The sequence below is a fragment of the Anopheles cruzii genome, chromosome 2, assembly GCF_943734635.1.
Source record: "Anopheles cruzii chromosome 2, idAnoCruzAS_RS32_06, whole genome shotgun sequence".
Classification (NCBI taxonomy): domain Eukaryota; kingdom Metazoa; phylum Arthropoda; class Insecta; order Diptera; family Culicidae; genus Anopheles; species Anopheles cruzii.
Genome location: NC_069144.1, coordinates 2,820,295 through 2,832,415, shown reverse-complemented (window position 1 = coordinate 2,832,415; position 12,121 = coordinate 2,820,295). Strand labels below are relative to the sequence as shown.

The 12,121-nt window shown below is 54.6% G+C and overlaps 4 protein-coding genes across 4 annotated transcripts; all 4 read right to left on the bottom strand.

Annotated features, from left to right (window-relative positions):
• Nucleotides 1–3,297: 3,297 nt before the first annotated feature.
• On the bottom strand, nucleotides 3,298–4,251 carry LOC128268027 (chymotrypsin-2-like). Its single transcript, XM_053005023.1, has 4 exons — nucleotides 4,197–4,251; nucleotides 3,723–4,123; nucleotides 3,506–3,655; nucleotides 3,298–3,435 (listed from the first exon to the last, which is right to left on the bottom strand). The coding sequence occupies exons 1-4, from the start codon at nucleotides 4,249–4,251 to the stop codon at nucleotides 3,298–3,300; spliced, it is 744 nt and encodes a 247-aa protein (XP_052860983.1).
• A 994-nt stretch (nucleotides 4,252–5,245) lies between these two features.
• On the bottom strand, nucleotides 5,246–6,031 carry LOC128269465 (chymotrypsin-2-like). The gene has a single exon (XM_053006932.1). It carries the CDS (start codon nucleotides 6,029–6,031, stop codon nucleotides 5,246–5,248), a length of 786 nt encoding a protein of 261 aa, XP_052862892.1.
• Nucleotides 6,032–6,356: 325 nt separating this feature from the next.
• LOC128269462 (chymotrypsin-1-like) lies at nucleotides 6,357–7,208 on the bottom strand. Its single transcript, XM_053006930.1, has 2 exons — nucleotides 6,726–7,208; nucleotides 6,357–6,656 (listed from the first exon to the last, which is right to left on the bottom strand). Exons 1-2 carry the CDS (start codon nucleotides 7,206–7,208, stop codon nucleotides 6,357–6,359), a joined length of 783 nt encoding a protein of 260 aa, XP_052862890.1.
• Nucleotides 7,209–8,621: 1,413 nt separating this feature from the next.
• On the bottom strand, nucleotides 8,622–9,523 carry LOC128269302 (chymotrypsin-2-like). The gene is made up of 3 exons (XM_053006736.1): nucleotides 9,466–9,523; nucleotides 8,986–9,401; nucleotides 8,622–8,915 (listed from the first exon to the last, which is right to left on the bottom strand). Exons 1-3 carry the CDS (start codon nucleotides 9,521–9,523, stop codon nucleotides 8,622–8,624), a joined length of 768 nt encoding a protein of 255 aa, XP_052862696.1.
• Between the last annotated feature and the right edge of the window lie 2,598 nt (nucleotides 9,524–12,121).

Below are 12,121 nucleotides of genomic sequence, written 5' to 3'. Positions count from 1 at the left end.
GCCGAGCTTTGACAGCACCGGTTGACAGTGTGTGGGTTACTAGGTTACTTTGATGGCAATTTTTGTCGTTTGTTTTGCTTCACATTCACTCCATATTGGCGAGGCCGATTGGCATGCGATGAACAGACACCAAAAACACAGTGCAATTGCGCCCTTTTCGAGTTGCCGGCCTTAAGCCATCGACGCGCACTCTAATAAGCTTCATCAACCGTCTCACCGTGGGCCGATTTTTCATCAGCCCTCGCCACACAGCAGTCCACAATTTGGAAGTACATTTCTCGCTTCTTTTCGCACTCCTGGGGAGTCTGCTGACACCACTCGAGCGCGTAAATTATTTACCTAAACAATTCATCCCAAGCTCGGCACGCACACCACGACACCGCGTCCTCTGGTACGTCTCTCTGCTGCTCCGTAGGTGCCGACAGAAATGAATTTTTCATCTCCATCTGCGCCACCGACCATTGCCGGCGTCATATCTCAGGCCCAGCATGGCTTGGCCAGCAGGCCGTTGCTTACTCTACCTGCCGGAACCGGAGAAAAGGCAGAGGCCACAACACAGACACGGAGCACGGACACACAGAGCCAAATCGAACGAAAGTAGGCTGCGCTGTTAACGCTCACTTCGCGAACCACAGGTGACTGCAACAAACCTGAACGACGCGCACTTCAGCGCACCACCGGAAACACACAAGGCGCGATGAAAGCACGTTCTAAGCACCCAACACAGGACGAGACGACCGACGCAATCTCGCCACTCGCCGCGACCGAGGTTAAAGTTGTACTAGTGCTCGCAAAAGCTACTACAGTGGAACGCAGCGCTCGTGGACCCTTGACAGCTCGCTCTCGCTCAGTGAGCTCACTCTCGCTCAGCAAGCTCACTCTCACCGCTGTCATCTCGCTACGGAAGCTTTCTCTCGCGAGCAATCAAAAACATGCGGAGAGCCAACGACGGTGCCGAAAGAGAGTAAAAACAGGAAACGAAGGAGACGGTTGAAACCTCTGCCGCATGCGGTCGCACTGGCGCTAGTGTCGGTGAGAAGAACGTTCGAGCGATTGAACGATTGAACGCGAAATCCGCGTGTTTGATTGTATCTTGGAACTATTTTGCTTTGCGGGTCATTGTTTTGTTTTATGGCCATTGTGCCCCACCAGGCGTCTCCATTTTAGAAAACAGAAACAGCTTTTGGTTGTTTTTCGATCAGGTTCAAATTGATCATTTGTTGTCAGTAACGATCGGAATTAATGTTTTCATGGTCTACACGACCTTTTTCGGTGAAGCATTTTTGGTGGTATTTTCCTTACGCACCGCTCTAGGAAATGGTCCACTGGCCTATCTTGCCAAGGCGAACAAAGGACTTTGTTACACTGTGTTGTGTTGTCCGCTAAAGGTCCGTTTGATCCCCTTTTCTTTCGCGCTTTGCAATGTAAAGTTTTGCGTCCCTCGGGGGAGCACTCGGGGCAGCAGCGCTAAACGAAGCGAAGCGGCCACACTTTTGACCTAAACCGAAGGCTAAAACAAACCGACCACGCAAATTGAGTTCGTTCGAACGAACGCTCGCGGTGCGCCGCGCGCCATATTGCAAAAGTTCCTCAACGCCGCGCGACTCTCACTCGACCTAGCGCAAAAACTGATTAAGCAACTGTGTGAAGTATTAACCCTAGAACGGAGCCGAAAGCGGAAAAAATCTCGAAACGCGGGGCCAGGGTCGGGGTCTAGCCGTCAAGAAGCAAACTTTTGCCCGACCCCTTAACCCAGTCCCGGCGGACGCGCAACTTGTTGGGCCCCCCGATTAGCCTTCACCAGTCACTTCAAAAGCGTGACGTACGCACCGATGCATCGCCCGCCCGCCAATCGCATTCCTTCGCCACTGGCTCACTGGCCAGCCAGCAAACCGCAACAGCGCAGCCAGCACGGTTTTGCGCGGGCCGCGCGTAAGGAAGCATAAAATTCTTTATTAAAAAAGTATTTCTCACTCGCTGGAGGGTTGCCCTTCAGTGTTCACGTGCGTTCAAGGAATCGTCCTTGATTGATTTCTTCGGTCGGCTGGGACACGCCGTGTGCGAAAGGTGCATTAAACTCGCGGCCCGGGAACCCGGGCATAAAGCTGATTGCAAGAAGCTCACCAACCGCAACTCGTTACCGCGCACGGTATCCGGTTCCGGTGAAACTTTCATCATTAACCGCTCCGCTCCGGATGGCGCCGGAGCCCGCGGCGGTTGTTGAAGCGGTTAACCGACGACGACGAACGCGAACGGAACGCGATTCCCTTCGAGTACGATTCGATTGAATTGTATACCCGTCTCCGGTTTGGGGATCGTTTTGTTTTGTAATTTGTATCACGCCTCGCGGCAACCACCTCCCAGGCTCCCGGGATCGTAACGGAAGGAAAGCAATCGCAAATGCCAATCCCAACCAGCCAGTCGTCGTCAGCCCAATTTCACTGTTGCCAATATCATCATCAAGCCAACCAGCCAGCCCGCCAGCCGGTTAGTCAGTTGAACTATCTAATGCGACCACTCCACCGATGCTACTTACCGATGAAATTGGATTCTGGTCTGCCTCCCGGGCACCCCTTTTTTCCCGGTTTGAGGCGACTCTGCACTCAACGCGTCTGGCCGGACTGGCTGGCCGCACGGACGAGGAAGGCATCTAAATGACACCGAAATTGGATTAGCTAATTCTTGCAGCCGTTAGCTCCACGCCAATCCCTGTGACGACGAGCCATGGGCAAATGGGAGACATTTTTATGCACCTTAACGACGGCACGGCACGGAGCCCCCTTCAGTTTGCCCTACTTTTCAGACACTTCACCGGCCGCGCTGACGAAGTAATGTTCCCGCCCGGTCCGTGGCTCGTGTGTGTCGAGCAATGTCGAGAATATTTTTGTGCAACCCTCGGCTCGGTTGAATGGGAAATTGGTTAAAATTGTAAGGCACCGGGTAATTCAATTGCAAAGTGCAGTGCCATCGAACTGTAGCCGGAGCGAAATCGCCACGCCTCAAGTCCCTCGGCAGTCCCTTATGTTGATTAAAGCGGTTTCGATACGCCTTCTCGTTCGTTTTCTGCCCATCAGCGGGGGAATTGAGAATCGACTTTAACTCTTTAAAGCATGCCCCCAGCGATGCCCTCAGCTGGCACGATACGGAAGCCCAAATAGTACCCCCAAAAGACCGATCTACCGCATGCTTATCACAATGCACTCGTCCCCCGCGGAACATTATCAGCTTATCGCTTTATTGGCACGCCAGTAGCTGGCGACAGGTAAACTCTGGCTAAGCTTATCGGGAACCGGCGACTTAGATGAAGTTCAGAATCCAGCTGCGCACGGACGAGATACGCACAAACACATCCGGCCGACCGGTGGCGCAAGGAATTCCCCACGAAGCGACGCCGATGGCGTAGTTGTTTAGCACGAGCGCACCTCCTTCGTCGCCCTGTAAACGTCGACAAACAGAATGCGATTAAAAAGGTGATCCAGCCATTGTGGCAGGTCGGGAGTCGTACGTCGCAAATGCCCTGTCCTTCACGGGTCAGCGTGCACAGTGAAGACGATCCGATACGCCAGCCCTCGGCGCCCAGGAAGCTGGCACAGTCCTCGTTGCTCAGCGTGTTCACGTTCAGGAAGTTTAGTGCGTTAGAGTTACTGCCTCCAGCCTGCGAAGACGGAGAGTTGTGGATCACTTAGCGCTGGCTCTGCTCCGGGTGATCCGGAAAAACTCACCACCGAAGCACCCCAACCGTAGATTTGGGCTCGGACGGCTGTTCCGATAATGTCCGCGGACAGTGCGAGTGGTTGGGTCGATTGCGTCAGGATGAACGGAATGGCCGTCTGGAAGAGGGCAATGTCATTCTCCAGCGTGTTAACGTTGTAGCTCGGGTGGACGATGATCTGGATACCCCAGTACGGCACGGCAACCGCGTTCAGGAAGCGCGTGCCGGCTACCGCCATCGTGGCCGTTGCGATTCGTCCCATCAAGCAGTTGCCCGTCGACAGGACGTGCCGGTTACTCAACAGGGTGCCCCCGCACAGGTGAAAGTTGAGTGAATTCCGGAGCGACACCATCCACGGCGCTTCGCCGGCCACGGTCGGGATCCCGCCCACGATACGCCTGTCCGGGGTGGCTGTATGGTGGGGAGACGAAGATCACACCTATTAAGAAACTGCTTGATGGATGATCAACCCGCGGCGACTTACGGCCGGCGAACGCCACCGCCACCAGGACGCCAAGGAGCAAGGCCACACGGAACATACTGTGGATTCACGGAGGACACGCCAAAAGTACTGAAAAGAGTCGTCGCTCAGAGGCAACCATTTATAGATCCCGCGCGATACGCGATCCACGATATCGCGACCCGGTCATTATCCGGGGTCCGCAGCGCAAGTCATTGCGGGCGCTTCAACGAAAGAAGGTTGTTGTTCGTATAGAGCGCTTCGAACGACGGTCCCCTGCAAAGTATCGTACGATTGATTCTTTATCACACGAAACGTGCGATACCGTAAGATTGTCACGCGATTCCTAGTGACGCTTTTTTGCTCCAAAGAATCTTCAGTTTTTTAGACTGAAAACAGTGAGCCCTCCAAAGCGAAGACAAACTACTGACAGCTTTACTCGCCAGCTCTGATCCCATCATTTCTCAGTTCACTTCTCACTTTGTTTGTTATGTCGGTTATGATTCACAACATCGAACAATAAACATCCCCGCTTAAAGATTATCTTGCAGTTTGGATCGAAACGAAGCAGGCGTTAGTCAGCACTTACGTACAACGATTATTCGGCAGTATGATCGAAGCAGGCCTTGCAGCGATAAGTGCCACATCAAGTGAGCAAAGACGCCAGAGTGAGAAGTTCACAAGTGAGAACATTAAGTTCACAAGATGAGTAAGTTACACTGTGCAAAGTTGCCTTAAATAAAGTAAAAACTTAGTACATCGAGGTGGAAATCAGCTTAAATGAAATGAGCTTTTCAAATTTCGTACACGTTACAGACTCGCCACTTTTGAAAGAAGCTTTTAATATTTTTCAATTTTCTGCAACTTTATAGCGCCCCAATTCGTAAGTGTAAAAGTTTTACTAAATGTTAATAATTTCCAGAATGCGGTTGAATGAAGATGAGATCAGCTGGAAGTTATCCATTGTGAGCTACTGAACACCGGCCCCGAACAGTGTTAATCCCTTACTCCCGCCATCGTTTATTCATATTGTCATATTGCCATGCCATGAAGCCAAAGCCGGGTCTAGCGGTCTAGTTAATGCCAGTGATGGCGGTTATCCAGGCCCGATAGGAGGCCACCCGTACGTAGACATCGGGATAGCCGGCGGCACACGGAATCCCCCACGAAACCAGTCCCACCAGCTGGCCATCGTTCACCAGCGGACCGCCAGAGTCTCCCAGACAAGTGCCCTGCCGTGTGCGGCTGAACGTGCACAAGCTGGACGGTGTAACGGCGCGGTTCTCGATGCTAGCAAACCGCTTCCGGCAGTCCTGGTTGCTAATGGTGCGCAGCGCCACGTACTGGAGCACATCGGGCGATACGGCGGGACTCGTCGAGCTGAGGCCCCAACCGGAAGCGAGCACCGCCAGCCCATCGGAGGCGTAGCTGCGTGCCATCCGTACCGGAAAGATGGCCGTATTGAAGTGGATGGTCCTCCGGAGCCGCAACACCGCGATGTCGTTCTCCTGGGTCCACTCGTTATAGTTCGGGTGCACAATGATCTGGCCGATACCGTACTCGACGCCACCGCGCTGCTTCCAGAGCGACCCCACCAAGGCCACCGTCTCGTCCGGGGTGCGATCACTCACACAGTGCGCCGCGGTCAGCAGCCACTGGCCTCCAATGATGGCCCCACCGCAAAAGTGGTACCCATCCAGCGCCGTCCGCAACGACACCTGATAAGGGAACTGGCCTGCCACCGCATTCTGGCCACCGACGATGCGCCCTATCCAATTTTCGGCCAGATCTTCCGGATCTTGGGAAGAGGCCAGCACGGCCGCAACGCACAAAACCACAAGACCACGGAGACGAGTCATTTCCTGAAGACACAGACACAACGGACACCCTGACGACTTTGAACCTGCCCATACCCCAAGCCATCATCTCGACGGTCGTTTTATAGACCACTCCCCCCAGACCGGACACAACCGGCGCGGAAGTGCACGGACAACCGATTGACACCTGACAAGGGGGCGCGATCGCGCGATAACAGGATTCGCAGAATCGCACTGCACCCGTGTTCGTCTGTCACCTCGATTGATGGATCGGACCGGCTCGTTTGTCGTCGAAATGTCACAGCTTTATTTGGCTTCGCACCGCACAAGCACCCGCACGATGCGGCGCCCTAGATCAGTCTCAGTCTTAGATTAGAGTGTGCGCCAGAACCCAGCCACGGTGCGACGAGACTCGGGAGTACACGTCGGGGTATCCTTCGGCGCACGGAATGCCCCAGGAGACGAGGCCGATCAGTTCGGCGCCATACACGAGCGGGCTGCCCGCATCGCCCAGACACGTGCCCTGTCCGGTCGGACTGGAGGAGCACAGAGTGCTGTCGTAGATACGCTGATCGTACGGCGGGACGAACCGCGCCCGGCACTCCAGCTGCGAGATGACGTTCACCGCGAGATACTGAAGGTTGTCCGGGAACGTTGGGTTGGAGAACTGAAAAAAGCGGACGTACGGGGATCGTCAGTGGGTCGGTCGGATCGGCTAGCCCTTGGCGTGACTTACATCTATACGACCCCAGCCGGAAACGAGTGCGCCATAAGCGGTGTTCAAGTAATAAGAGTTAAGCTGCACGCTCTGCACGGCTTCACTCATGGTCATCATCGTGGAGACGCGCGCCACGGCCACATCGTTGGCCAGCGTTTCCTCGGCAAAGTTCGGGTGAATGATGATGCGCTGCAGCGCCAGAGTGAAGCCTCCCTGGCTGAGCCGGTAGGCGCCCGCTACGGCGCGCGTGTCCGCCGTCGTTCGGCCCAACAAGCACGAGGCCACCGTTATGATCCACTGCCGGTTCAGGATGGCACCGCCACACAGATACGTTCCTCCCACGGTCCGGAACGACGCCTGGTAAGGGAAGTTTCCATCCGTGGCGTACTGGCCGCCGACGATCCGGCCCCGCCACTGCTGGTACGCCGGCTCATCCGTAACCTTTGCACTGACGGCGACGGCCAGGAAGGCGAATGCGAGCAACACAACGGCACGCAGCATTTTGTAACACACTTGATTCTTGCGCGGAAGTTCTAACTGAAATAGTCAACGGAACTCGGTCGATCGCCGATATTTATACACAACCGTGTTCCAATCTTTGCCGGAAAAGGCTTATCAAGCGGTGGGTGCCTCCTGCTGCGGATTAGGATCGCAGATAAGAGCCCGCCGCCATTACGTTCGCTAATGCGATCCATTCGGAATGCGATCTTCGTTTTTGACACCTGCTCAGAATACAGCATTGGGCCGTCGAGTCGAGTCGATTTAGTTGGGACATAGTTGGTAGTCGTTGGTGCCGTCCAGGTTGCAGGTGTTAAAAACCGAGCCACTAATCAGTGCAAGCCCCGGCCAATCTGCTTCCGCAGCTTATCGTCTCCAGACTCTCCTACTACGGGCAATAATGATACTGCAAAAGCCCCGGAATAGGATGCCATAAACGGCTGATTATCGATTATGCAGCAGCAATGGCCACCGCAAATCTTTTATTGCCCCAGTGTCTCGGAGTGGGGATATTTTTAGAGGCGCGCGCGTGTTACGCAAGCACAAAACTTTGGCCTGGGACCTACGAGAAAGTTCGGACCGGTAGAACTCACGGCGTCACTCTTCACGTGTGTTATTTTGTGTCATTGTTGTATCATTAAGTTACCATCGCCGATGCAGGTGCCCCTAACAATATCTTGTTATCGTATACACGGAATCGGGAGTGTCAGTCTCCGTATCTCTATTACGTCAAATGACTGGAACCGTTGGCCTTGGAAAAGGGCCACAGTAGCAATTACCACCAATAAATCTTCGTAGGCTGTTTGAAAACTCAAGGATGACTGATACCGTCTCCAAAGATTGCATACTTTCAGGCGTATGCTGTGTTCGGAGGTGATACGCCCAAAAGTATGCAACCCGTATGTACGTACGTTTTTTTAATTTTTTTTGAGGAATTTGGCTAAAAGTTACAAATGAATTGTAACAAATAATAAATGTGCGGAAGACGATGACTTTTTTCAAAACTCTGAACCATTCGCTTCGCTTCGTCCTTTGTCACAGCAAGCTGTCAATCGCCACGCCAGACACCCAGTTACTAACAGTTACTAACAATACTTACAACAACAGTTACTAACAAAAAATAGTGCCATTTGCCACCGTCTTTGTCCTGACGCACTACGTCACGATTTTACACGCCCTACGCTTCCGTAATCGGTTTGTACAGCTAACGTTCAGTGATAAGCTTTCGGTAGCCAAACGATACAATGCGAAACGCGATAAGGGGACGTGAACGCGTCCGTTGGTTTTAAGTTTCAGCTTTTTATTTAGAAATCGTACATTTGTCCATTCCATTCGTACGGTTTGATCGTATTCGGGCATTCAGGAAACGCACGCGATCAAACCACACATCCTGGTCCGGCAGGATACTCAGGTTGTTTAGACGGCGTTGTTCAAGATCCATTGGGTGTGCGAGGACACGCGAGCGAAGACATCGGGGAAGCCGAGTCCGCACGGGATTCCCCACGAGACGATACCGTGAACGGCACCACCATGGACCAGCGGGCCACCGGAGTCTCCCATGCACATTCCCTGGCCGTTCGGGCTGTGCGAGCACATGGTGTTGTCGAAAACGCGCGCAGCATTGGCCGCGGTGTGAGCGGCACGGCAGGCAGCCAGCGTGATGATGTTCGTGTTCAGGAACTGGAGGTGGTTCGGGATACCGATGTTGGCCTAAAACGGATGCGCGCACGCGGGGTTAGAGAATGCTTGGTTGTCGCGAAGCGCCCCTCAATCCACTTACTCCAAGTTGACCCCAGCCCGAGGCGGTTGCTCCACCGGTGTTGATAAAGTTACCACCGAGCGCGATCGACTGAACGGCGGCGCTCATTCCGATGACGGAGGCCGTCTGCACCAGCGACACATCGTTGGCCAGCGTGTTGGCGTTGTAGCCTCCGTGGTTGACGATACGCAGCGTCTGATGGGCAATGCCGCCGCTGTTCAGGAAAATCGTTCCGACGACGGAAACAGTGTTGCCGGTCGTACGTCCAATGGTGCAGTGAGCCGCCGTCAACACGTAACGGCTGCTGATGACGGAACCACCACAGAAATGAGCATTTCCGGCCGACCGCAGCGACACCTGGTGCGGGAACTGGTTCGTTCCGGCATTCTGCCCTCCGACAATACGTCCGGCCCACTCGGTGTACTCTGGGCTCAGATCTAATGGAGAGAAGAGAAGCGCTAGTAAGTGCCGGATGCGGGGCTCACGCCGCGAGTTACGTACTTTTGCCGAAGACCGAAACGGCCAATCCGAGGATGAGCAGAACGCTAAGACGGAACATTTTGCTGCGCGCGGTTGTGTATGTTGTGGCCGGCGGGTGGGTCGACTGGTTTTATATACCGCACCGGAGCCACAGGGCAGCCTAATCTGCGACCGAAGTGACCGAAGATTTGCTAAATTGATGTAAGATTTGATTTATGGGCCGCAGTTATCGAAACACTGGCCGGAGCTGATAAGTGTGAGGATGACGATTGGCCGGTGACGGGTGGACCGGTGAGGATTCCCACCTGGCCGGGGCGACGGGTGAGGCCAGGCGGCTGTTGAGTAAGGGAAATCCCAAAGATAAACGGATTTGTTGCGCGATTTTTGGAAATCCACAGAAGTTCCGTGGCAAGCTGAGATTTCCAATAGTAGAGTTCTTTGGCTGCCAGAAAAGGGTCTCGTAACCAAGATTAGTATTCCAATATCTAATCAAACACGAGAGAGTCAGAGACTGTTGTACAGCAGAGTGGACACTGCGGCCCCAAAAAGGGGGGGACATCATCAACGTTCATTGCGCCTCGAGTTGGCTATCAGGCCTATTATGTCGTGTTGATACCGATATCAATCGACGATATCTATTTCGGAATACCCGAGTCCGAGCGATCGTGTTCCATGGACGCTTCCCGCGGCTACTGCACTTTTCGCTTTATCAAATTACGATTTACAAACGAAGTACACAGCGGAGTACACGTCATCAAAACCTCGGTAAAGGTCGTTCCAACTCTGGAAACTCCCGCTCGGCACGTCAATCTCGATTAAGATCGGCTCCCAACATGCAGTCGTTTGATACGGCCGTTATCACCGATGACTCGAAGCCTCCGAGGGAGTCCACGGGAAATTCTTGAAAGTGCTCATGAAACTATTGCCGAATGCTAGTGTGCCCAAAAATGGGTCAACCCAAACAAGCCGGGTATCCCGCGGTCCCGTTTACATACGCGGTCCCTCCACACAGCGCAACACGCTCCTATCGATCCAACAAATCCTCTGTCCACTCCCGGGACGGGGACCCGGATACTCGTCGGCAGGGCGGTCGGCGTTCACTTTCGCTGCGGCACTGCACCGGCAACGATGGAGGAGCGCTCCAGTGAGGATCCGGAAGTACGGAAAGCGTTCTCCGACGGAATCCTTCACATTCTGCGCCCACTGTCGTCGGGACTCGACGCTGCCTCGGTGCGCTGCGATTCGAGCGACTCGGCCGGACGCCGCAGTGCCATCTCGGAACCGTTCTCCGACCTGGACGAGTCCTACATCCTGCTGGACCAGCGAGCCAAGGTAAGGAAGCGCCTCATTCCACCGCAACCGGGACACCTTATATGCCGCCTTCGTCCTTTCCAGCAAGCGGGCAACGATGACGACGGCGATATGATGCTGCTGAACCAGTTTACGGCCGAGTTCCGGGAAGTCTACGAGCAACTGCTTCGCGAACACCAGCCGGAGCCTGAGGATGACTTCGGCGTCGGTGGCGACGACGGGCAAGATTTATTGTCGCCGGGTGCCACAGGTGACGACTGGCCGACCGGGCTCCAGACGCCCGAGTTTCAGGCCTTCGTCGAGGAGATGCTTCAACAGTGTAACCTAAAGTACCACCTGGAGGAGAAGCGAGCCCGGCACGAGCAGACTGGCCGCGGGGGCCGCGGGCGCCGGGTGCGCAAAGTTCAGCCGATCGATCCGAAGGACCAGCTGGAACCGGCCGAACGTGACTCGCTGTCCGGGGTGTGGTGCATGCTGGACGCGGTCTCCGAACCGAACGGGTTCCCCGTCACCGACGGGCCGTACGATCTGTACGAGGACCCGCGCTTCGAGTGGCTGCTGCGCGAGAACATTCCCTGGCAGCGGCTGGAGGCGTCGCGCCAGAAGTGTGAACAGTGGCTCAAGGTGGGCCCCGGCGCCGCGAAAACGGACGAGAAGCCGACCGACCGACAGCGAACCGTTTCCGGACAACGCCGTGGCTGGTAGCCGGGGGCTGTACTTCAGTATTACACTGTCTGTTCGATGGCCATAACCTCCGCCGCCTGGTCCAGACGATGACGTAGTTTATTCAAATACTGTCCTTAAAGTGTCGTAATAGGGAAATAAATCAACAATTAAAAAGCCACAAAGATTCCTTTAACGACACTGGATGGACACTTCCGAACGGAGCCGCAACTTGTCGGACACTTCATCAACTTCTGCTTGCCCACTGGTTGGCAGGAAAAAAAGGTTTAGTAAATCGGGGGACACCACTCAGGAGACTCGGCCAAAAACCTCTCTTACCGGGCGCCCGTAGGAGGATGCCATCAAATTTAATTAAACGAAAACTTTACGGCACCTCCACCGTGGGTGTTCTGTACACGGGGAGCAGAGTACAAGCAGAGTGTTGTTTGCCTAGAAAGTGTCGCCGTCGTCGTCCTGTGGCCTGCGGCCTGCGTGACGTCGATAGTTCGACAGAAGCCACGCGTGTCATGTCGTGCGGCCAACGCGTCAAAGTGACGGAAAGCGTAATCCATCCGACGCGAGACGGCCGGGCACGGTAGGTTTTCGGAGCCGGGGACCCTGGGGCCGCGTGGGTTGTGAGAGCCAGCCACACGGTGGTCGCTACAGACAGCGAGGTGTCCTCATTTTAACGATCCCTCCCGAA